Below are 26406 nucleotides of genomic sequence, written 5' to 3'. Positions count from 1 at the left end.
GGGTGGTTGAGTTGATTGGTTGATTAGTTGACATTTTTGTACAGTTTCGACTGGCCTTGAACTCACAATCTTCCTGTCTTTGCTTCCCTGATACTGGACTTACAGGCTTACATACTTAGTGCTATCCCCCAGAAGAAGTTTCACACATACAAACTCCCTCTCCCTCTCCCCCTCTCCCTCTCCTCCTCCCTCCTCTCCCTCCTCCTCTTCTTTTTCTCCTCCTCCTCCTCTTCTTCTTCTTCCTCCTCCTCCTCTTCCTCTCACCCCCTCTCTCTCCCTCTCCCCCCCCCTTAGGCTGTGGAGATAGCTCCATTAGTAAACTTCTCTTACAAGCATGAAGATCTGATTTCTAGAACCCTTGCAAAAACAATTCAGAGCACAGTGAGCCCACGTGATCCCAGAAACCAACAAGTAGAGAAGTAGAGACAGCTGGGTGCCTGAGGCTAACTGTCTGACAAACCTAACTTAATTGGCAAGTTCCAGGCCAGCAAGAGACTCTCTAAAACCAAATGGATTATATCTAAAGAATGAGAGCCATGGTTGTCTTCTGGCCTCCCACACAAGTACATACACATGTACCTACACACAACTATATCTGCACACACATCTCACACACACACACACACACACACACACACAAACATTTAAATTGATTTTATTCTGAATAAACAACAGTAAAACTTTGAGAATTACAAAAACATAAAACACACCATTTTGTAAAGCTGTGGATTCTAGGGGTAGTATAGGAATAGCACTCTAAGAATCCTTTGATACTTTATTAAAATGTTTGCACTATTCCATAAATATTCACTATATTTTGATACTATGACAAGTACTCTGAGCCAATGTCACCCAGTGGCTTTTTTTGTTGTTGTTGACACACACCCATGGTGATCCTCTTACTGCCCACACAGCTGACTGGGATAATCACTGTTAAAAAGCACTAAATAAAGTTTGTCATGCTTCATGCTAGGGACGGTGGGATGGTCCTCCAGGAGTTTGTTCTTTCTTCTTTCATGACCATGATTGAGTCTTGAGTACCATGCCACAGCCTCAAATACTTGGGCTAGGATTAGGTCTGATATACGTATAAACGAGGATGATCCAGTTATTTTGTATGAGATGATATTCTTCGTCCTGGGCACCAGTGAATGATGGATAGAGGATGGCAAGAAAGCATATTACATGTATATGAACATTTGGGTATATATGTAGATTGTTTATGTGTATAAGTGTGTATGTGTATACATATTTGTACATGTATGTGTATAATGTATATGTGTATATATGTATATGACAAATATGTATGTAGAGGGATATTATAAATTCACTTTTCAGTAGGCTATCCTTTGTAAAACAAGTTGAAGAGACATGTATTTAGGTTTTTTAAAAAAGATATTTACAAGTATCTGTTTAGTTCTTGAGTTCTAGGTAGTGACTAGAATTTGAATAATGAAAGGTGTGTTTAGTCACATCACATGTCCAGTTACATGCCCAGTCATATGCCCAGTCCGTCAGTCACATGACCATTTACATGACAGTCACATGACCAGTCAGTTACATGCCCAGTCAGTCATCCACATGCCCAGTCAGTCACATGCCCAGTCACATGACAGTCACATGCCCAGTCACACGACAGTCACATGCCCAGTCACATGACCAGTCTGTCACATGTCTAGTCAGTTACATGCCCAGTCACATGCCTAGTCACACTCATTTGGTTCTGAGTTTGAGAAACATGGTTTCATATAATAGCCATGTGCTTAGTCAGGTGTTTTAAAGGCAAGCAAGAACAGTGTTCTTGCTTTGTGCTGAGAACTCCTGATAATGTCAACCATGGACTGAAGATGGGCTCATTTCCACGCAGCCCTTCAAAGTCTTAACGAAATTAACTGTGTTCAGCTGGCCATGGTGCTGCACACCTGCAATCCCCAGCAGTTGGAAGGCTGAGGCAAGGGATTGTGAGTTCAAAGCCAGGAGAAGCTATGACTAGGCTAGATGCTAACACTCTTTGGGAACAAGGGTATGGTAGAGTGAAACCCTGTCTGTAGCCCAGGCTGGCCTCAAACTGACTGCTTGCAGTCCTCCTGACTCAGTCTTCAAGAGTGTTGGGATTCTAAGTGTGAGCTAACAAGCGAACCAAATGAAATCAAATCAAATCAAACAATCAACCTTAATTCAGTGTGATATCTCTTAAAAGGACCTAGAATTATGCGTTTTTTTAAAAATATATGTTCAAGTTCCTATTCCATTTTCTTCATTCTTTGTAGCTTAATGTTACTTACTCATTCAGTAAAAGTGAAGTTTTCTGTATGTTCAGAAAAACAGAAAGAGTACCTGGGAAGAGGCAGATGGAGAGACACAGAGGACTCCTGTAGCCTTTGCCCCATAGTCTTTTAGCAAAATCTAACATGAACATTTCTATACCTGAGTGAAGACCAGTCCACTGCAAGTCTGTGTGGGCCGCCAAAGAGGCTATTTCACACGAAGGATAGGTCCTTTATTCTGAATAAAAGGCACCCTTTTGCAAATGCTTTTATTTGATTCTTAAATCCGGGCCAGTGTTTTGACGTGGAGAAGGGGCATGCCATGTAAGGCCCCTTGTGGGTCCTAATATACGACAGTATTCAGGGAAGCTAAATGATCCAGCATCACAGATTACAACTAAGATTACAGCCCCTGTGAGAGCCAAGAGCCTGTCAGGTCTGCCGGGCTTCCGTCTGTGTAGTGCTGGGCACTGCTGTGAGCAGAAAGAATGTCTAAGCTTAATTTCCTAGTGTTTCTAGGCCCCCGTGATTGAGTTAGTAGTCCCTGGATCTAGTCAGTTCACACTAGTTACAGCTGGTAATCCACACTCTCACTAGTCTCATGTCCTGCTTTCTTAGTCTTGCTGCCAATGAATGATGCCTCTCTGTTTAATGGTCAAGAAGATGAGCGCAAAGGCAATGTCTCCCAGCTGGTAGTGAGAATGTGTCCCTCAAATGAGTAGCTCTCTTGGCATCCTCACTGTTTCTGGTCATGGGAATATTAGGAGTGTGATCCTACATTCCTGTGCCTACACATCAGTGGAGCAGGAACGTGGCTGTGGTTAGGAGTCTGTTCCCAAGTGCCAGCAAATCACATGACTGTCATTTCACAACTGAATAATCGTGGGCTCTCCCCCTGAGCACCAGCGCCCTGAAGGCTGTCTGTACTGGCTAACTGAACAGGGATGCTACATAGCTGATTCCGAGCACTGATCAACAGCTCAAAGCCAGGGAAGATCCAGTGTGTCTTCCTACTGGGGACCAGGTAGTTTCCTTGGTAGGAAGCTAATTCCCAACTTTCAGATCCACTTGGAACATGAGAGTCTCTTGTTCACGTTGGTTCATCACCCTGGAAGAAAGCCACAAACATATATAGACAATTCAGCCTGGATTTCTGTTGTAGCTTTCCTCAGACTGGAAAACACCTGATCCAAAAGGCTCGCAGTGAGTCAGAATGCAGTCAGGAGGCCTGGAGTTGAAACCTGTAGGGTCCCTACTAATGTCATTGAATTATGTCCCCTCTCTTCAAATTAACCAGTTTTAAAATAATAATATTAAAATAATAATTCAACCAGGTTTAGTGGTGCATACCTTTAGACCTAGCACTCCAGTGGCAGAGGCAGACAGATCTTTGCGAGTTCAAGGCCACCCAGAGCTATGTACTGAGCCCCTCCCTCAAGTTAAGGTGAGTACATTTAGAGACATTGCATTTTAAAGAGAGAATTAAGTTAAAAGGCTATTACGGTGGGTTCTAATCTACTCACATTGAAGTCCAAAGGAAACTTAAACCCAGAGACAATAGAAGAGAAGCAAGACAGTGTAAGCCTGCAATCCCAGCATCCATGCAGAGGAGGGGACAGTCAAGGTCATCTTTGAAAATGTAATAAGATCTCCAAAAGCACGCAAAAGGCAAGAGACTACAGGAATATGTGTGTGCATACAGAGAAAATGACACATAGGTTGCTGAGGGGAGGGCATGAGGAGGAGGAAATCTCCTGCAATAGAGAATAAGGGCTTCAGAAAAAACCCAGCCCAATAGCATCTCAACCTTGACTTGTAGCCTCTAGAACAGGGGAAAATAACTCCAGTTCTTTGAAGTCAACAGTGTATATGCTGTTATGACAGAGTAAGTGAGCTAACACAGTCCTCTGGACAATCGGGTGTCCCTGCACATGTCCTTGAGGTCTCTGAGATGAGCTTTTCTTCACCACTTAATCTGGAAAGTATGGATTTATAGTCTGCAAAGGGTCGGGGCTGCCTCTACCTGGCAAGTATCATTCCCCCAGAATGACCAGCAGGTGGCGCAGGATCTCCAAACATAGGTTCTGGCCAGGGATCCTTTGAATCCTAAATGTTACAAGCTCACTACTACTGTGTCTTTCACGTGGGACGGATGGGAAATTTTGGCCTTTGTCTGAGAGTTCTGTGTTCTTCAACCCCGCTTCCCAACTTCACAACTTCGTTGTGTGGATATATAAGAGGTTTCCTATCCCTACTCCCCCAAATGTTTCTCTTTCGACCTCTTTACTCTTTCCTTTATGATACCTTTCCTTTGCCAAATACACGACACTGCTCTAAGCAGCCATTGCTCTGAACACTTTCCATATACTATCTTTCTGATTGATCCTGTTTCACAGGGAAGAGTAGCTGACAGACAAGGAATTGTAGTCAGTTAAGATCATCAAGCGTCCCAACTAAAAGTAGAAGGACTTTTGTACCACAACCAGCTAATACAATTTTTTTCTAAAAAAGTGATTTGATCAATAAGACTATTTCAACTCATGGCAGTGAAGTCTCTGCTGACTGAGAGAAGAGCTGAGGTCTTAACATCACTTTTTCTAGAAGACTACGAAATGAGGGTACATCAAGCTTCAGTGGAGGATAGAAATGGGGTGCGGGGAGAGCCAGAGAGTAACAGAAGAGAGGGACGGACCATGGATGTTAGCTAGAGCAAATCCAACCCAAGGGATTCCTAGACGTGCAATAATCAACTGTAGGCCAGTTTCTACCTTCCTTTGCTGGGTATTTCGTGAGCTGTGTTTACTGTTACAAGATAGCCAGTAGCCTTGATGGTTCTTCTCTTCCTCTGTGGCTCCTCACACGTAGGTCACACTGGAATGAAAGTGTTATTTACATCATGAGCTCTGAGCCTCTGACACACCGGAAGTCTTCTGTTTATCAAATAACCCCAGCAACTGTATTCAAGAGACAGCTGATTAAATATTAATCTACTAAAGAGCCATGAGCAGTACGAGGATAACTATCTCTGTGGAAAGTGAACCCTGGCCTTTTGTAAAAAAAATTAACTGGTAGTTTTTAAAAAGTAAGATAAAGGTGAATCCGCTGAAGCTTTCAGAAGGAACTGTGGAAGGAAGGAAATCTTTGTGAATTGGAAGTGAATGTGTTTCTTAAGCAAATCACAGAAATTTAAAAAAAAAAAATGATGGGGGATTGGAGGGATGGCGGGAGTTACGAGCACTCACTGGAGAGGTGGCTAAGCCGAAGACACAAGTTCAGCTCTCAGCCTATAACTTCAGCTCCAGGGGATCCAACTCCCTCTTCTAGATTCTGTGAACACCTCTGCACACACATGCACATACCACCATGAGGTCACACACACACACACACACATGCATACATACACATGTACATGCCCCCATAAGGACATAGCCACATAAATAAATCTTTTTAAAGAAAAAAGATAACAAATTGCACTCCATCAAAATTAAGAAATCCAGGCTTATCAAAATATTTTGTTGAGAAAAATACAAGGTAAAAGAAATGTCTGCCAAATATATCTGACAAAAGGCTAGTATCCCAGATGTAAAAATGTTTCTAAAACTTAACATTTAAAAGAAGAAAGAAGGAATAATATCAAGCCATATTGTGTGAAACTCTCAGAGAACAAATACAAAACTGGAAAATAATAAAAAATGATTAAAAAGTAGGTGGAAGAATTGTTAAAGTGATGAATACATGGATACTTGCAAGAAAAGGGCACACAAATCCAGTCTGTATTCCCAGCAATCCTTCTGCTTCAATCTTCCATAGGCTAGGATCACAGACATGCATGAGTGGCCACACTTATTTTAGAATGACTAGATTTCACAACAGTAATGGGACCAATTTTTAGGGAGAACTTTAACGGTCCGGAGCTTTCCTGTTCTGTTGTTGCAACTGTAAAGTGGGGTGGCCCCCTCGAGGAAAGCTCTGGCAGTTTCTTATAAAACTAAATATAAATAAACCCTTGATTTTTATCCAAGTAAAATAAAAGATGATGCCCATAAAAAAGACTCATAAAAGAATGCCCATAATAGTTTATTCATAATGACTGCGAATTAAAAACAGTCTGTGTGCCTATCAATAGGAAAATGGATAGGTTGTGTTGTATTCATACAGAACGACGGTGATGTGCTGATAGATACGTGGCAAGCAAAATAGTAAAATAGCAAGAGATAGGGGCGGGTCCATTTACTGTAAAACCTCATTCAATTTGCCATCTGTTTGAATTTTTTTATGAGGAACCCTAAGAACCTAACAATAGAGGACTGATGGACTCTGTGTTACGAGGTCCTTCCTGTTAATGTGGCTGTCCATTTGATGCTAGAAGCAGATAGTCATTTGCATAACAGAAACCTTGGAGAGGTTAGTTCTGGTGGAAGCCTGATCAGTATGCATGGAGATATAAGGCTTATGTGTTTCTGACACACATTGTGTCGTGACAGAAGCGGCTCATGCCCTTTGCTGCTCTTGTCACTTTAACCCTAACTATCTGTTTATCCTCTTTTCACCTAACCCTTTCTCCATGTAGGAATCTCCCTGCCATCCTTGATTGGGTGAAGACTCAAAAGCCTGGCGCCATGGGTGTCAACATCATCACATCTGACTTCGTGGACCTGATAGACTTTGCCACGACTGTGATTGAGTTGAACGACCTCCTAGAGGATCGAGCTCTGACTAAGTGTTGAATTCATGCTTTGTTTAATTTGAGGTTGAGGTTGTTGATATAAGGTAGGATTCTAGAGGGTTCTAGGAAAGATGACTCACTTGTAGGCAGTCACGGGGAAGTGAGGAAGGAAAAGAAGGCCCTCTCTTTCCTCACATAGCTACTTGGACTTAAAAAAAAATCTAAGGGGTTTCCATGCATTTTCCCCCAAAGACACTTTTACAAACTTAAGTCTAAGAGAAGAATGCATGTTTCCTATGGTTAACATCAGGATCTCCCCAGTGGCTTGTGGTGGCAAATGGAAGATGGAAGCATCCTTTTCAGGTTCTGTGGGCTATGCAACATCCTAACTGGCCCAGCTTCCTCTTGTCTTCTGTGGTCATTTGAGCCTGTGTGAAGACTAAGTCAGAAAGGCATTCCTGGTCAGAAGAATGGCACATGTGAGCGTGGACCATCCTGAGAGCTCTCTGCCATCAACCCAGAGCTCTAAGGGGCTCCTATGGAGCCAAGAACCAGGTCTCTCATGAACTGTACAGTATCACCACTTTCTACGAGAGCAAGATATGTTTATTATCACAGTGCTCAGCCACAGGCTGGCTCTGCATATCTTGGGCTAGAAGTGGGCACCTTTATTCTTCATATAAGCAGTGCACCCTACCCTTGGCATCAGAAAAAGTATTTTCTTATTTTAATGTATTTTGGGCCCTATCTTTAAAATGATAGGGACAGTAGTTGGAAAGTCTTTTCTGTGAGGGCCCAATACAGACTAAACATGCATGTTGGTTGCATGCCAGAGTTCTTTGATTTCGTTCTGTATCCTTCTCCCCAAACGACTATCAGGCAAGTACCTGGATCATTTTGGCCAAGTCCTCTGGAGTGAGGTCTTCAAGCCTGAGAGCAGAATCCTGTCTTATTGATTATCTGTCTGGGACCTGGTCTGCTGCACGACACAATGCTTGTCTATGACACCATGGAGGAGGCTGACACAGGATGCGTGGGAACGTGCAATGGAATTGAAGGACGATGGTCCAAGTGGGTTTGGAGCCAGTCTGTAACTCCTTGCAAACAAGACTACCTCGGGGACATTTAGCATGACTCGTATGTCATCCAGTGAGGGAAAAAAAAAGCAATGCTGGACATTTCTGCTTGTTTTTCCATTTAGTCTACTTCCTGTGAGTTGTTCAGCCAACTGCCTTTGCATGAGGGCTTGGAGACACAAGGGGAACTTTTTTTTTTAATTGATAAGAGGTGCTTTTTATTGATAAGAGCCCTCTTTTGTTTCATTTGCTTTGTTTGAGTATTTATTAATTTATTTATTCATAGAGTAAGGATCTGCAGTGTTCCCTGCCTGAAGAACACTCACAGATGTTTGCTGGACTTTTCCTACCCAGGATGCTGCTGTGGTCATCCACTCATGCACTGCATGGCGCATCTCAGGGGCTGTGAGTGACCTCGTAACTTTGCTGTAGGTGCCCTACCGCAACCCCAGTCCTGCTGGGGACAATGTATAGGTGTGGATGTGATCCAGATATAGGAAGCTACTGCCAAAGGCATGCACAGGGACAGAAGTGAAAGGGTCATGAGAAACTATACTACACAGGCGTATAGAGCATTGGGAAGAGTAGAACTAGGAATAATGGCTGAGCATACACGTGAGTGTGCTTTGCTAACCTTCAGCCCTATTTGAGAATCCCTAAGGAGTGTCAGATTCCACATTCCTAAGGAGGAATATAAACAGGCAGGGCTGGGTGGGCATGCATATTTACAGAGATTGCTGGACCTTCTAGTACTTCTCACGTCTCTCCCTTTGATTGCCTTGTCAGTTGTGCATGCTGCCTGCCGGTGGGGATATCTTGGGTGAGCTATTGAAAACATGCATGCCCCGAATGGCTGACCATCTGACCTTTCTTTCCCTAATGTAATTTAGGCCTTGACTTTTTACTTCCATAGTTCACGGAGGCCACAGCACAAAGGCCTCTGAGAAAACCTGATTTGGCTTCTCCTGTTCTTGAGTTTGAATCCTGCCCAGAGGTGGCTTCTGGAATGTTCTTGTCAAACTTGGCAGAGCCTTTCTGCACAGGGCTTCCTCATTGTGTAGGAGTGCATACCCTCACCATCTTCATTTCCCTTCCGTTGTGATGCTCTACAGAGAGGCTCCCAAAACCTTAGCCTACCCTCAGGTTTTTATTTTTGTTTTTTTATTGTTGCATTCTTTTTTGGTTTTGGTTTTAACTATCAGTTAGTTACAAGGGACTAGATCACTCCCTTCTGTTAACCCTTTGTTACTTGGCAAAGAGATAAGGAGGCAACAGGAGAGGCATTCTGCTCTGTTTTATTTGCGCCTCAGCTTTGTCCGGGTGCTTGGTGCTATGGAGCCTGGTGTGTCAGCACCAAATGGATACCAGTTTCACTTTAAGGCTGCAGACTGTTCTGTGAACTGTTTACTTCGTTTTCTCCCTTTGCTCTTAAATACACAGTTGTATTTCACTTCTGACATTTAAGTACACCTCAGTGTTTGCATCCTGCACCATCAAGTCTAACACAGAAGCACAGAGCACTTCCAAGGCCACGTGTATGGGCCCCTTCTCCCACAGTGAGTACATGAATGTATATCACCGGCTCATCCATGCTGCGTTAGGGTCCCAGCCTCGCTGTTATTCTGAACATCTGAGAGGTAGGGAGAGGATTATTCACAGTTCCTCCCAGGGATTACTCAACTCTGCCCCAAGAACAGGCTTCCAATGTTGGAAAAGCTGCATGCATTGAAGCTGTGCCTTGAAGACCAGGCAGAAACTTAAGTGAATTGGACAGAGAAAAAGTAGAACATGGGCCCCAGAGCTCATTCTGCCATAGTTTTCAAGTGAGAGCTCTGACCCAAATATATCACATGTTCTCTAATATCGGGGGAGTCATTCAGATTTTAAAAAAAGGTTCTCATAGTTATTCAGAATCAACTTCAAGAGCAGCTAAAATGCTGCTTGATTAACTTAGTTGGGGTTCATTCCTGTTTGGAAATTTAACTGGGTTCTTCCTGAACTCTACACCATTCCAACACAGCCATATTTTCTTAATGGCCCAGACCTAGATGCCCCTAGGTCTCTGTGGCTTAGAATGGTGTCTCAGGGCTTGAATACTGAGTTTATCAGAAGTTCCAAGTATGTTATGGATGGAGACAATTTTCTTCGGATTGAATGGAGAAGTCAGGATGGATGTGATGGAAGAGATTGGTGAGTGTTTAAGGATTTGGTCTGAGATCATGGCAGATCTTAGAAGTCATGCAAAAAAAATACTTATATTTGCTGCATAAGATTTGATAGTGATTGTTTTCTCTAGTGCTGGGTCCAGACCCTGAATTTTTTAGAACTGTTAATCTAGAGTTTAGAGTTCAAATCCAATATTTTATATGCATGCAAAGAAAAGCACATGACCTGAGGAGAGATAATGACAGACCTTAAGAATCCTGGATATTTTTTTATAGTCTCATGTTCATGTCTGGAAATTCATGCTTCTATTTAGGAAGGCAATGAAATGAAGCATTCTGAGATGAAATGAAGCTTTCTGATGTGTCTGGATATTTGCATTTTTTCCAGTTGTTAGGGTTAGGGTCAAGGGTCAGGGGTTAGGGTTGTGGTCAGTGGTCAGAGGTTAGGAGGCATCTCCAAAGAGACATAATACACATAAGCACAAAGTGTAAGGTGGAGACCCAGAAGAAATCCAGGCTGAAAGGAAACTGCTGTTTCCTCTGAGAAGCAAAAGGACTGCATGCTGACATCATTTTTATGATGTCCTTGATTGTTTGTTATGTTCTGGGAAACAGAACTGACTAATGAATGAGCCACGGTCACGAGATCTCCCTTAACTGAGCAACTGGTCCTGGGCTAAGCTGTCATTGGTTCTTCCATCTTTAATAATGACACAAATCTCAGGTGGCTGATTCATAAATTACGAGGTCCTAGAGCTCAGCCTGAATGCCTTGTGCTCTAGGGATGCACCCTTAGCATGATTCTCCCTTTTGTGCACATGTGCAGAGAATATGGTTAGAGTCATGCAAGAATGTGGTGCAGGCCGATGGAGTTCAACGATGTGTTGTACGTTTCAGGGTGGACATAATGTGTGGGGCTCAATGAAATCTGCCAAAATGTACATGGGCCCCTGGGAGGCAGGTTTTCTCTAGAGGAAACAGTAGACATTGAGAGTATCAAACATCCAAGCTGACAGGAATCTCATTTGGTGCAGCATAGAAGAGCATAGATGTCCTTGTCAATTTCATTACCTGTCTAGCGAATCTTAACCCTCTACCACAGCTGCTTCCTTGTAGGTGATTCCACAGTTTCATTTCTCAGTAGTGTCACCTTAGGACACAGGGAGAGTGGACTGATTGAATAGCAAGTGGTGTCAGTATAAACTTCTCCTCAATTCCAGAAGGTTCTAATCAGCTTGTGACTGCCCCAAGAGACCTCCTACGTCCACAGCCTTTGGATTCCCCAGCTTCCTGCTGCACACACTGACACTAACGGCCATGTCTCTTGAGCTAGCCTAACTCCGAAGCAACCCTACAATGATGCTATTGATTCTTCCTTTAAAAAAAAAAAAAGGAAAAAAAAAACTATGTCTTAGACAGTGTAAAAATATTCTAAATTTTATCAAACTCATTTTAAAACAAAATGGTTCGAATAAGACAATTCTCTCTTCTCTTTGGGCGAAATTCGGAAGCACATTTGTTGAGGCAACTGCATCAGTCGACTCGAGGCAGTTTCCCATCGTCCTTCCTCATTCCCTTCATAGAAAGCTACTTTTCCCCCTCTTGTCACTAGCATCTCCATCATCTGCCAATGACCGCGTCACAAGATGCTGACAGAGACTCTGCTCTGTCCATGTTGGTGGTTGCTCTTTAGCCTTCTCCAATGCACTATTCTGCCTCCTGATCCCACCCAGTCATTAGAACTATGCTTAATTAGAGCCCTGAAATTGGGACCAATGTTCAATTCATATAGCACAGGCTTGCTCACAGTGTTAAGCCCACTAAGAAGCATAACACTTTGAAAAGTCATATAGGCCTTTGGCAACTCTGTATAGTTGCAATGTCACACCTGTTATCGGTTTATAGCACTAATAATATGTCAAAGATAGATCTATAGTATCAAGATGATAACTCTTAGATCATGTTCTAGAAATAATAATACCTTGCTGCTATTATTACCCCAGTATGAATAAGTATTAAATGCAGATTGTATATGCATTATTTGTATTATGTACATACCAACTGTAATACTTAGCCTCCCTGATCAGTAATTTAAAATTACAGAAATTGTCATAGTAAAAATCAGTCTTGGTCAGTTCAGATAATTTGTGCATCTGATAAATGCTGTAATGGAGATTATATTTTGTCTTCTATTCATTGATTTACACTACGATGCATGTGGTTTGCTAAACTTAAGAAATAATAATCAATTTTTACCAATTTTAAGGTTAGAGATAAAATTGTGCATATATGCTACTTGACACTCTGAGATGTATCTTGTGGCCTGATTGTCAATGTCATATACACTTCACCTGCCTTCTTTCCCTCTAGGAAGTAGTTGTTGAATTGCATCTCTTCTTTCTTGAAACCTGGATTAAATCACTTGATTCATCCTAAACTATTGTGAAGCCACAGTACCTCATTTTAACTGTGAAAAAAAAAAGTGTTAATAGATTTGACCATATGATGTGTTTCCTTGTGTTTGACTTGAGCCAGTTAAAAAGGTTTAAACCTAGTAATAAACATGAATCTTTAATAGCCGTGTTTCCTTGGTTTGAATGAACATTTGCTTACTGACCGACATCTAACTTTGTTTTAAAGAGCTGAAGATTTGGTATCAAGAAGACTCGTCTAAGCCTCTCTGCCATGCCTGGGATGTCAGAGTGTGTGGAATGTCCTCACTGTCACACCTACCACACTTCTCCCAGCTCTAGCCTTAGCACTTCAGTCTTCCTGCTCAAGTTAGCCCAGACCTTAGTGACATCCCCACTTGATCACCCTCTCTGCCTCACCCTCATTTGAGCAATTACTGGATGCAAAAATACTCAGGAGACCTGGCCATGCATACGATGAATAAAAAAGACTAACCTGACCTTTCTGCTGCAGTGGAGATTACAATATTGTCTTCTTGTAATTATTTTTAATGTAATATCTAGGTCCATTTTATCTGCTCAAACGCACTCACCACTTTTTTTTTGCATTATACATTTCCAAAATAATGTGTTATCAAAATCAATTTAGCAGAGATTAAAGTAATTTTGAGCAACAATGCATCGCATGAAACCACATGCTGGAGTTAAAGCTGCCTCTGCGATTTAAGAATGACGCCATAGTAGGAATTTTCTGTCTGTCTGTAGGTGTTGCTTTTATGAATCTGACACACCTGCCTCTGGCCTACTTTCATGTACATCATGATCAATGAATCCCTTTTTTTAAAAAAAACACTAGTATTCATATATAATGTATGACTCAATGAAATACCAGGTTTCATCACTGTGACCAGGCACAAAGACAATCCAATCCTATTATTTCAAAGATATTATTCTCCTTCTTCAACTTCTGAGCAAGCCTTTGGTGGAGGCATTGTTTCTTTTACAAAGAGCTCTTGCGTCGTGTATGGACTCCATAATTTCTAACCACAGATTAATTTATCATGTTACCACCAGGCTATAAGCATAGCCCATGCATGAACCAAAATTTTCCATGTGAATTCCATCACCTCCCATCTATGTGACCGTAGGCGAAGTCTGTATCTGTAAAATTACAGATTGTGGTGTTCAGAAAACAGGCACTGCTAACACCTACTCTTGCTAGAGGTGTGACTTTGCACCTACACTCTCTAGCACCATGAGTTTAACACAGTTGCCTGATAAACATGCATGTTGATTGAATGATTTGGCAGGAAGTAATCACTGAGACATAGAAGAGAGAACTTCAGCCAGTGTGGTCCACAAATGGGCCTTTACAGGTACGGTCCGGATGATACGGGTACCTACATCTCGATCACTCATTTTCTTCCCCACCCCAATTGGAAGTGAGGTCAATGGAAAAGGAGTCGGTAGCATGTGAGGAAGACATTGGAGACAATGTCCTAAGAAGTAACCGCCATCTGTACTTATACTTTCAACTACTGGAAATGGTAGTTCTTTATCTCTTAGGGTATATCATAGAAGAAATCATTAAAGACATAGTTTTTGGTGTATAAAAAGTTGTGAAATTCCTATACCAAAAATGTGTTGCTCAGACAGTGGAACTCATACTGCTGGTGACATATATGGTGAAGCATAGTATATTGGTGTACATTATCATATAGTACATGGTTACAGGTGATCATCTCCTTATGTAAAATGAGTGCTGTTAACCCCTTAGTCAACTCCAATCAGTTAATAGTGAAGTCTCAACTTAGTAAGGAAACATTTTTATCACGAAGCAGGAGGAGGAGGAGGAGGAGGAGGAGGAGGAGGAGGAGGAGGAGAAGAAGAAGAAGAAGAAGAAGAAGAAGAAGAAGAAGAAGAAGAAGAAGAAGAAGAAGAAGAAGAAGAAGAAAGAAGAAGAAAGAAGAAGAAAGAAGAAGAAAGAAGAAGAAGAAGAAGAAGAAGAAAGAAGAAGAAGAAAGTATCCAGCTGATGTTTGATGTCTATTTGCTCGTGTTGTATTTATTTTGTGGTTGCCCTGTCTTTGTAGCAAGTGGTGTTTCAATAGTGATATAAATTCACTTTCAAGATTGCTTTTAGCTTTTTAAAAAGCATGTTGGAAGAAGCTACAGGAATATCCTACATTTCTGACCCTTTCTAGACTTCGATGGATGGGGGACACAGCTGATGCTGCCACCCACAAACTTTACCCCAAAACCAAGGTCCACTGAATTCTTTCTTACACACTCTTTGGTCGCTAAGTACATATCGGGGCTGGTATGTGAGACAGAAAAACAGATCTTTTTTTTTTTTTTTCCCAGAACTTCGTATTTTTTGTAGGCATCCATCTTCCACATTTAAAACAATTCATGCCAAAGAGGAGAAAAGACTTTCTGTCCTGGCCACACTGGGTAAATACCAAACTCAGAGAGCAAATCTCACTTCTTCACCTTTGAAAATGATTGCCTCTCTGTGAATCCCTGAGGGGAAGGTGGTGCCGGAAAGTCCTGATGTCTTGGTGTATGTGTGACATTTTTTTTCCAAAAGGAATTCTTCTAACCAGTTGCATGTTTTTGTTCCCCCTCCCCTACAAACCTGTCCCTTGTGACTGAAGGTATTTTATTATTTTGAAGAACTGAAACCTTTCAATCTCACAGAGAGCGAGATGTCACAAACTAGGGACAGTGGCTGTGTGCCTCCATCCTCACCCAGGACAGCCTGGACAAACTTCAGATCAGGATGTTTTCTCAGCTGGCTGAGATTTGAGGGAAGCGTCCAACTTGGAGGAGAATAGAAGTGCTGGCTTCTGCCCACAAGCATCATGTGACAGAGATGGCTTCAGTGGTTGGGTTGCTCTAATCTAAGTGGCCAGAAATCTAAAGAGTAAGACGTATCTTGTAGAAAGATCTGAACAGTAAATTCTTACTGCATAAGGAGGCCACTGAAAGATAGTCTTTGTTTAACCTGAGAACTCAGCTGCTGTGGGACATGAAGTCTTTCTTGATTGATCCTAATTGGATGTTCATTCAATCTAGGCCCAGGAGTCCTCATTTTACCTCTGTAAAGCATAAAGGAAAGAAGACATTAGACTGACATCTGCTAAAGTCACCGGCCTTGTGAACTTACCACACATCAGAGATTAGTTCCAGAGAGCTGAAATCCTGCAGAATGATAACATAATGGCCCCAAATCTTAGCTAAATGCATACCTTCTTTATGGTAGAGAGTCTGTAGCTTTCATTCGACTCTTTCCTGCGGCTAGAGACACAGCTCAGTGGTTAAAGGCCTATAACTGCTCTGCCAGAGAATCCAAATTTGCTTTCCCGAATCCATCTTGGGTGACTTCCAGGCACCTATTAACTCCATCTCCTGGGCACTTGACTTCTGGCTTTCAGAGGCACCAACACTCACATGCATATACCCACACGCAGGTACACACATATGCAGTCAGTTTAAACAATAAAATAAATGAAGAAAGGATCAGTGACTCTATAAAAGTTACAGACCATTGTATTTCACTAGGTATGAAGTGAAGTGTCACTTAAATTCTGCTAAGCAAACAAGTATGGCTAATTTAAATGGCTACTAGAAAAGGTTGGTCCTCCCTATTAAGAAGAATTAAGACTCAATAATTTTTTCAGTATAGGTACTCTTTTGGGAGTTAAAATGAGAAAAAAAATCAGATAAAAGACCAAATTAAATCTGAAAAATCTTATGGAATGGTTAGATGGACTGTAGGGACGACGTAGCAGGCTCACGGGTAGATACAGTGAGGTTGGTGGCCTCGTACAGGTCTGGACAGCACCTCTCAGAGAGAAGTGGGTAAATCAGAACTCCCCACATGAAGCATAAGTAGAAGGAAGGATCCAGAAGGCATGTAACTGAGAAGTATGGAGAGGAGCTATAAAATGGAAACTTGATGTAGATAGCTTTAATGTTTCCAAGTTGTTACATGACTTTGGTTCAAGAGCTTTTTAAATTACTATTTTATGTGTATAGGTGTCTTGCCTAGATATGTATGCACACAGCATGCATGCATAATGCCTGCAGAGGCCAGAAGATGGAAGTGAATCCCCTGGAATATCAGCTATAGATGGTTGTCAGTGCCCATGTGTGTACTAGAAATCAAACTGCGGTCCTCTGAAAGGGGCAGTCGCATTCTCTTAACTGCTGAGTCATTTCTCCAGTACAGATTTAAGTTTCAATTTTTCAGAGTTCTAAGATGGTAGATGTAAAAACGGTGAAAGGACAAAATCCAGGCTCTGAGTCTCTTCCTGGAGCTATTTCCTGCCATTTCCTGCTGCCTCCCCTGGTATCATGGGTGTATGAAATAACCAGGAAAGGGGTTACTATTTAAAAAAATAGAGACTATATATGAATAAAAGTGTGGAAGGGTTAAAAACCAGCCCACTATTATAAAGGAAGGCATGCGTTAGCACCTGCCTCTTGCCACAATAAATTGCACCCAACTTGATAACTCAAAACAACACAAATTCTTTATCTTACAAGTCTCAAACCAAAGGTTTAAAATGATTTAAAATGAGCCATTGAGACCATTCTCTCTCTCTCTCTCTCTCTCTCTCTCTCTCTCTCTCTCTCTCTCTCTCTCTCTCTCTCAGTGTGCCCAAGGAGAACCCAGGCCTTGGCCTTTTTAGCTGCTAGAAGATGTCTATATTACTTGACTCAGGATCTTTGTCCATCTTCCAACAAGTAACTTTGCATTTTACATATTTGACTCTGACATTACAAGGCTTTTGATTTAACCTCTTATAATTCTGATTGAATAAATTACAATAATCTTTCGTCTCAAGATTCTTCATGTAGGAGGTCCCACCATTTTCTAAAGACCTATTAGCAATTGATGGCTGCTGGAAAATGGAGAGGCATTTTCTTCAATGGTGTAGCCACAGATAAGTAGTCTATGCTCCTATAAGTAATCCTAGTTAAATTAATTCATACATACACACACACACACACACACACCATAATAAAATATGCAATGTTCATTTTTACCATATAAGGCAGTGTTTCTTGTCTTTCCTAAAGTTCTGACCCTTTAATATAATTCCTCATGTGTTGGTGATCTCCAACCATAAAACATTTTCACTGTACTTCATAATTATAATTTTGCTACTGTTATGAATCATTATACAAATATTTAATATGCAGGATATGTGATATTTGAACCCCCACACACAAATTCATGGCCCACAGGTTGAAAATTGCTGCTATAAGGTAGTATATTCACAGTTCTGGGAATCAGGCCTGGACATCCTTATTAGGCTATTTCAGACTGTGTCATGGGAAGATTACTACAGCCATTACTATAAGAGCAGAGCTGCTTCTAATACCAATTTTAGCACCTCCTTCTGGTTGTGTGACCATCACTCCATTGAGCCTTTTCTTCTCATCACAAAACTGTAACATAAGTGATAGTATGTCCAACACATACCACATTTTCAATACAGACAACCCTATTTCTTCAAAGAACTATAAAATAGGTCTCAAAAAAAGTCAATAGAAGAAATTCTATGACTAAATTGGAGGGTTCATAAAGGATCCCCCAGATTCCCTCCTGATGTCATTAAGGTCGAGTGGAGTGAAGCTTTCCTTTCTTGTGTAGATAGTCTTAAGGCTTCTTGTCTACAGACCCAGTGACAAAGTAATCTCTGCTGGACAGTCGATAGCTTTCAGCCACTGTTTTCTGCCACCACCTCCGAGTCCTGCTCTCTGCTTCTGCCATCCAGCTCTCTGGTTGGATTTGAGTAGGCCTGGTGTGTATTGATTGGTCAGGTCTGCAGCAGAGACCAGCACAGACTCCCTCCTTCACATCTGTCCACACTCCTGACCATAAAAAAGTTGCTGCTTGTGGACAGCAGGGAAGGAGACAAAGGAGTTGCCTCCCTTTCTTTCCTGGGGAAGAGTGCATGCTGCTGCCTCAGCCCTAGACTCTCCGGCTAAGTTGGGAAGGAAGCTAGGAAAGATACCGGATAGGAAAGCAGCAATGGAGGTACGTAACCTATCTTATCATTGCTCCTTCTCTCAAGATCACAGAACAAATACCTTGCCTCACCTCATAACCAGGACATCTTTGACACTGGTCTGCTGATGGAGAGGTGGTAGATATCCCTGTATGTGAAGGCAATTCGGTTTCTTGTCCATTAACATAACCTAGAAAGCAAGCTGTGTATTACCATCTCCTCTCCTCTGAAAGTTGTTGACAGTTCTTCTCCATGCTTCAAATTTTGCAGAGATTTATTCTCCTCTCTCATTATAGAATAGCCTATCTGTGATTGATTGACAAGTTTCTGTTGTTGGTGGTTCCTCCAGCATGGCTCTTTGCTCCAGATCTTTGCTTTCATATACTTCTTTCTGCTTACAAGATGATAAGGGAGAGGACAGTGCATATTTTTCTGAAGGCTGTCAACTTCAAATGACAAGATTTCTCAAAAACCTACAAGCATTTTCTTGCTTTGGAACCTAAAGCGTTAAAGAATCCTGAAATCCCTGGAGCAGAATCAAGTGTATTTACCAAAGCTTATCGCCAGAGCAGCCAGGTCAATCATTTACTGACCCAACACTGTTCCTTACCGTTAAAGGAGGACCACCAAAGTCCTTGCCTAACTGAGTGCCCCCATAGAACACACATGCACACATACACATTGTTATATAGAAAGGAGTCACAAAAGTCAGCAAAAGCCCATATGCTTTTCTAATCCCTTTAAGTCTTTGTTCTTTCCAGTGTGGTAAGCACCCAAGAACCATATCAGCTCAGTGACTCATTAACTCAATCAAGACTCACTCACAGACCTAATGCCGAGTTTCCCCTCAAGCACAGGAAATTGTGGCTTTAGAGAAAGCCTCGGCTGTCACTGGAGACCCAGAAAAAGTAGTTGAATGATCCAACAAGACGCTAGCTTATTCTTGGAGAACAGTTTATCAAGAAATAATAGGGAGGAATAGAAATATCCTCAATTTACACATTCCAAGAACTTTATTTTTTTAACAGATATGATCCACTTTTCTCTAGTCTTAATGTAACCCCGTTAGTTGCAGAACTGGCATGTTGTGACGACATAGACCTGTCTGGCCTATGTAATGATTTCTAGCTCTTACAATTATTACTCAGGTGGTTTGTGGTAGTGGGGCCCAATTCTTCTGAACTCCATTTAGGAAACAGATTGGCCAGTCCTCTAAACAAAGTGATGTGTGATACTTATTTGGTCAATCATTTATGGGTAGGAGGTGAACACCCCCAGGTGAGGATTGTGACTGGAATTTGTAATGGCTTGACAGTTAATTAGATGCAGGAATTGAGACCACTGCAGACATTAAACCCCATTTGTGATTTGGACAATGTCTGAGTTGCCTCTAAGGACCATCTTAGAAAATAACCATTTGTGAATTACATGATGATGCCCTGCAAAATGTTAAATATGTCTATAGCTGCAACCTTGAGCGTGTCTGTAAATAACACAAGTGACAGAGGTGGGTAAAGACTTCGGGAATTCAAATATACTGGCAGATTTACCTACAGTGCTGCAGGCTGCCTTCTATCACTTACATATCCTTTCTGTTTAGCTTCTAGTTCATACTAGAAGGTCAGTGTGGTAGATCAGTTTTTTCTGTACATCTAATATTAGCTAGGGGGAGATTATTGTTGAGATTGACTGACTTAGTGTAGGCACTGTTGTTCCTTTTACATATTAGGAAGTTAGAGCCATGAAAGTCAATTAATTTTTCCATGATAATGCTGTCGTGAGTCCCAGATTTGGACTCACTTCTACTTTGTTTCCAATCTTGTCTTTCTCGTGAGTCAAGTCTCAAGTCTCTCAGAAGACTTGAGAACACACAGTAGCATATACCAGAGAGCCAAGCCAGCAAGGTAAACAACGCTCACTAGCACAGATTCTGCACTAGTCTGTGGTTGTGTGTTGCCTGAGGCCAGTTGAGTGCTACTGTGATCAAATGGCATAAGCAGTGGACGTCAGACCTCTTAGATGGAATATAAAGAAAGAAACAGGCAGGGAGCAGAAGGAAGTCTAGCTAGGTGTAGCAGTCACTAGAATGTTCTTGATCCTCATGAGCTTAGTTCATTCTCAGGTTAGGACTCAACCTCTTTCATTTCATGCCCTCAAACCCGTGGTCCCTGTTGAAAGTGTAAAACCAGAAAAGGAGATGATGTTGCTACGTTTCTGGGAACTCACGAGTTTATCTCATGCATTCCAGCCAATGTCCCCTCATCAAATTCAAGGGATTTGGTAGAATGAGGATTTTACCTCATTTACAATTAGCAATCCATTCTATTAAAGCTCCAATATTGGCAACTACATAGACACACATTAGCTTGGAGTCCGTCTTGGTTAGGGTTTCTATTGCTGTGAAGAGACACCAGGAACATGGCAACTCTTGTAAAGAACACTATTTAATTTGGACTGGCTTATGGTTCACAGATTTAGTCCATTATCATCATGGTGATGTGCAGGCAGGCATGGTACTGGAGAAGAAGTTGAGAGTTCTACACCTGAATCATCAAGCAGCAGAGAGAGAGAGAGAGAGAGAGAGAGAGAGAGAGAGAGAATGGGCCTGGCTTGAACATTTGAAACTTCAAAGCCCATCCTCAGTGACACACTTCCTCCAATAAGGCCACATCTACTCCAACAAGGCCACATCTCCTAACAGTGCCACTCCCTATGGGCATTCAAACACATGAGTCTATGGGGAGGGTGTTCTTATTTAAACACCAACCCTAAGTTCTGTTAACCTCAAATTTCTCTTTCAAATGTCATTAGCTGTCTGGCACAAATTCCAAGGCAGCCACAGTGCCCAGTACTTACACAATTAAGATAAAGACGTGCTATCATGAAATGTGGTCAGTCGAACATGGTTGAACAAAGGGTTTCTTCTTTTTGAGCCTACCTTTGCACACCTCAGCAATATGGCAACAGAGGCCTTACAAGTAGGAATTTCTGGATGCATCACCATATCTACCTCCTAAATCAGTTGGCCTTATATGAACCTTATTTTTGTGTTATTATTCTTGGCTAAAACACAGGAAGAAACAGATGGGTGAAGTGAAAAGATAATGTCTCAAAAGAATTCTCTACCTGTATCAAACATTAGATGAATAAATTGTTAAATTCCATTTACTAACCCTTTCCATTAGTTCTAATAAAAACAAAGCTATGTAATGTGTCCACTTCATGGATTCATGAACATAAGGTAACATTTGAGTTAGTTAGATTCTATCTGATCTGAAAGACTGTATTCTGTGTCATTGTCCGGGAAAACAAGTCTACACAATAGTAGCTCTTCTGTGTCCATTGCTGATATAAAAAGGTGGAGAGTCCTTTTCTAAAGCCTTTGCTTGGCTCTTAGAGATTACATTTATCCCTTTGCCTGTTCCCTATGGTATGTTTTTGACCTTGTAAAACAACTACCAATGTCCACAGGTTGTCTTGTGATGACTTTGAGAAGCTATGACAGAAATTAGTTCTGACTATTGTCACAAACACTCTTCCATTTGCTTATTAAGTTGATTTTAATGTAGTACAGAGGAAATACAAATTTTTTTCTTTATTATCATGTGTAAATGTAGTGAAAAGGGCTTTGGCACACAAGGCAAATGACTTACTGTCTTCAGTTCTCTACAAGATTTTTTTTAAAAATTGATTTCTGTTTTCACACTGGTTTGAAAGAAAGCTCAACATTTTCTCGACTTTCTTTCTGGTGTGTGAGTTATTTTATTGAATGTTATAACAGCCATTTTATGTTATAACAGATGCCATAACAGTTGAAATGAACTCTTTTTAGATAAGAAACTTGAGACTCAATCCCACTGAGATCTTGTTTCAGTCCCTTGCATATAACAAGTCCTATAGGGTTTAGACCTCAAATTGTTTATTCTTGTGTGTGTGTGTGTGTGTGTGTGTGTGTGTGTGTGTGTGTGTACTACACAAGGATTCTTCTAGATGTTCAAGGCCTCCAAATGGGAGCAGTGAGGCCCATAGCTATTTTAGCCCTGTAGAATGTCAAATGATTGTCCAACCAATTCTCAGGCTGTAAAGATCCATTCAGACAGCAGTTTCCTTGGTTTTGGCTAGAATTCTACTAGGACATAGCCATAGTGGTGTTATCTTAATTAGATTTTGTGGAGTAATGAAAATGAAGGCCATAATTGTAACTTAATAAAACCTAAGGGCCAAAATCGTTGCCCTTGAGTGACGTAAGACATTAATGGAGTTTATGACAGAATGTATATATACACACAAACACTGTATCCTCCAGTCTGTGTCCCTTGACGTAGTTTGTATTGGTCGGAGTGGGAGACCCACTAATACCTCCACGCAGTCATCTGCTGGTTGGCCTATCAGCCACTGTATCAGAGTTTCTATGGACCTTGAGGATCAATAAGTTTGAGGTAAGCAACAGAGAGAATGTGATTACTATCCCAGCCCACACCAACTTCAAAACTGTTGCACTCCCCTCTCTAATTGCAAGGTCAATTTTCCTTATAGGAACAGTAAAGGAGTTAAATGTAAAAACAATAACAATTAATAATAATAGTAATAATAATAGTAATAATAATAACTCACCAGAGCTTGGAGAGCTGCCCAGAATGTAAAATGAGGATGATATTGTCACATAAAGCTCCAACTTTATTTAGAGAGCATGATTCAAAGTTTTAATTTTAAGTGCACTCACACTGAGGTAACACTCACAGTCTTTTGTTTATTATGGAGAGCCACAACACTACCAACCATGCGTCCTACAGAGAATTCTAACTGAGCAGGATTGTCATTGGTCGTCACTGGCCTCCTGTTTGGAAGACTGCATTTCTTCAGAAGAATCTTGGATAGTGCCCTTAGCTGGTGTGCCAGTGAGTTTCTGTGGAAAGAGTGCTTTCATCCGTGGGGCCACTTTGTGGTGATCTCATTTGATTCCACAGTTTGAGCAGCTAAAAACTCGCAGTTAGGATGCAAGCATGTCACGAGAGGAGAGGACATCCAGAGACCAAGCAGAAGAGGTCACAGGGAAGATCCGTATGGTAGGATTCTTCATAGCCTAAGAAAGCCCCAGAATGGTTCTGCCAATGCCAAGACAAGGAAACCTCAACTTCAAACTCCTGCATTCCACAAAATCTAACTTTTTCCTAGACAGCAATCATGAATATAAGCAGAACCAATTCCTGGAACCTGATTGAAACTCATCTTGTCTGGCATCTATCTACAATATGGGGATTCCTCATTTTCATAGACGTATTATCATAGAATCTATTTGTATTGGTAACATAAGCACATGCAACAGCCAAAGTCATCCGTATCCCGACTCCACGATTGTCTTTCTGTCTAGGCTTGGCAAAACTTCACTTGGTCTGGATTTCACTCACATGTATCTCTACAGGAATAATCTGTAACATCTGTTGATGGATTTTCAGTTTGGCAACAGAAAGGTGTTAGAGACTGTTTTTATGAACAGTTTTGCAGGCTGAGTATGATGGTACCCGCCTTTAATCCTAGCACTTGGCACTTGGGAGGCAGAGGCAGGAGAATCTCTGTGGGTTACAAGCCAGCCAGGGATACATGAGATCCTGTTTAGAAACAAATCAAAAAACAAAAAACAAAATCAAGATTTGATATCTTTATATATAAGGGTTTAAGCTTAACCGTGTGTGTGTGTGTGTGTGTGTGTGTGTGTGTGTTTGTGTGTTATAATTTCAATCACTAATACAACATCCCGGGTATTTTGGAATCTTAGCAAATACCTGTGAGTAGTATTAAGTAGCAAACAACAGTGACTTTAGTAGAGGAAGAGATTTTTAAAAAGACATTGGAGTCAGATGTGGTGGTGCATGGCCTTGATCACAGCTCTTTGGAAGCAGAGACAGATGGATCTCTTAAAATCTAAAGACAACCTGTCAACAGAGACCTTCAATCGAACCAGAGCTACACAGTGATACCCTGTCCAGAAGAAGAGAAAGAGCAGGTTGCAGGGCAGATGAGGATGTCAACATGGGAAGGCCAGTAAAATGGCTCATTGTTGTTTCACCTCCCTATAAACATCTGGTCTTAAGACATTTCCCTCCAAAATAGAAGGCTTTAATCTTGGAGGAAACTGCTACACAGTACAGGCCATGTGAATCACGTCTCATCTAAGCGCATGCACAAAACTACTGAAAGAAGAAACAGTGTGAAGAGAGAAGGGGCACTAGTTAGGAAGTAGGAAGATGAAAAAGGTCAGTCAGAGGGGAATAAGAGAATGTACTGGGGTGAATATAACCAAGATACACTATATACGTCTATGATTTAATTATTTGTTTGTTTATTTGAGTATACTTTAGCTGTCTTCAGATACACCAGAAGACGGCATCAGATTCCATTACAGATGACTGTGAGCCACCATGTGGCTGCTGGGAATTGAACTCAGGACCTTTAGAAGAACAGTCACTGTTCTTAACCCCTGAACCACCCTTCCAGCCCTTGTGTTACCTTTTATAATATTTGAAATAGACAGTCAGTCTCCTCTTAGTTATACAGCTATGGGTTTTATCCAAGGCCAGGATTATATTTTATTATAAATTAAATTTATTCCTTGACAATTTCAGACATCCGTATTATGCATTCTGACTACCCTCACTCACTCACTCTCAGATCCCTCCCACAACTCTACCAATGCCCCCTTCCTCCTATGTTCATGTCTTCTTGTTTTGTGAGTCACTGAGTTTAACCAGGGTTGTTCGTGTGATCATGGATATAGAATTATCCAATAATAAGCTTCCAGTGGCTACACAATTATAATCAATGACTCACTACCTCAGAATTCATAAGTAGCCAAGAATTCACTAGGGAGAGGTAGGCTCTGCTAAGTTTCTCCAAGATCCATGACTGCTTACTGACAAGCCTAGTCTTGTGCAGGTCCAGTGCGGACAACCCTTGTTCCTTATGAGTTTTTGTTTGCAATGACTGTGTCATGCCCAGGAAAAAGTATGTTGCAGCTCCCCCTTCCACCTTTTGGCTCTTCTGTTCTTTCTGCCCCCTCTTCAACAATGTTCTTTGAGTTCAGAGGGGAAAGGAGCGTCAATGTTCTGTTTAGGGCTGGCACTCATTTGTCTAGTACTCCCATCATTTTGACAGCCTCCAGTCCCTCGGTTCACTGACATTTACAGTAAAGAAGGTTCTCTGATTAAGGCCAAGGATGGGATTCTTTTGTAGTTATAAATTCAAGTGACCAGAAAGCAGTTTGTCACCATATCCATTGAGGTAAACAACAGTATTAAATTCTTCTCTGTGCCCACCACCCTTTCTTTTTTATCAAGAATGAATTCCATTCTATGGAGAAGGCATCAAATCTAATCTGAGATTGTTTGTTCCCCCCCCCCACACACAAGCAGAAGCTAATGTATGCTAATAAAAACTTTACGTAAAGAAAATATGGAGCGCCGGAAAGGAAAGCTGGCTTAGTTATTCAGAGAACTTACTGCTCTTGCAGACAATGATTCATGGTGACTCACAATTACACATAAGTCTAATTCCAAGAGATCCTATACCCTCTTCTGGCCTTGGCGGGCTCTGCCCACACATGATACACATACCTTCACACAAGCAAACACAAATATATGTAAATAAAGGAAAGAGAGACAGAGAGACAGAGACAGAGAGACTGACTCCTGTACCTTAGATTTGTAATTCTGAGTGTGCTGTGCACTGGAGAGGCCGACATCTCCCATCTTTTTAGAGGAGCCCATTCACCTGGGAGAATGCAGTGAACCACATCTGAGTTC

The 26406-nt window shown here is 41.4% G+C and overlaps 2 protein-coding genes and 1 long non-coding RNA gene across 12 annotated transcripts in view; 2 read left to right on the top strand and 1 right to left on the bottom strand.

Annotated features, from left to right (window-relative positions):
* Nucleotides 1-12751, top strand: part of Plcxd2 (phosphatidylinositol-specific phospholipase C, X domain containing 2) — a 51153-nt gene extending 38402 nt beyond the window's left edge. The window contains exon 4 of the mRNA NM_001134480.1: nt 6838-12751. Within this exon, the coding sequence (NP_001127952.1) occupies nt 6838-6994 (157 nt within the window). The 3' untranslated portion in view covers nt 6995-12751. The remainder of the gene's footprint in view (nt 1-6837) is intronic.
* Gm15638 (predicted gene 15638) lies at nt 642-26406 on the bottom strand. 2 transcript variants are annotated; one of them, NR_152226.1, is made up of 3 exons: nt 26299-26406; nt 5036-5138; nt 642-3375 (listed from the first exon to the last, which is right to left on the bottom strand). It is a non-coding gene; the product is annotated as a predicted gene 15638 (long non-coding RNA). The 2 variants fall into 2 exon arrangements; NR_152227.1 differs by lacking the exons at nt 642-3375; nt 5036-5138 and adding exons at nt 14720-15685; nt 23222-24216.
* The window catches only part of Phldb2 (pleckstrin homology like domain, family B, member 2), a 207369-nt gene continuing 199376 nt past the window's right edge, over nt 18414-26406 (top strand). For 7 of the 9 annotated variants that reach the window (XM_030249020.1, XM_006521928.4, XM_006521923.4 and 4 more), the window contains exon 1: nt 18570-18636. In XM_030249020.1, coding sequence (XP_030104880.1) covers nt 18631-18636 — 6 coding nt within the window. In that variant the 5' untranslated portion in view covers nt 18570-18630. Of the gene's footprint in view, nt 18637-26406 lie in introns of all 9 variants that reach the window. The other 2 variants (XM_006521926.4, XM_006521921.4) reach the window with 2 other exon arrangements.

This window comes from Mus musculus, chromosome 16, assembly GCF_000001635.26.
Source record: "Mus musculus strain C57BL/6J chromosome 16, GRCm38.p6 C57BL/6J".
Taxonomy (NCBI): Eukaryota; Metazoa; Chordata; class Mammalia; order Rodentia; family Muridae; genus Mus; species Mus musculus.
The sequence above is the reverse complement of the archived record's forward strand: the minus strand, read 5'-3'. Positions and strand labels throughout refer to the sequence as shown.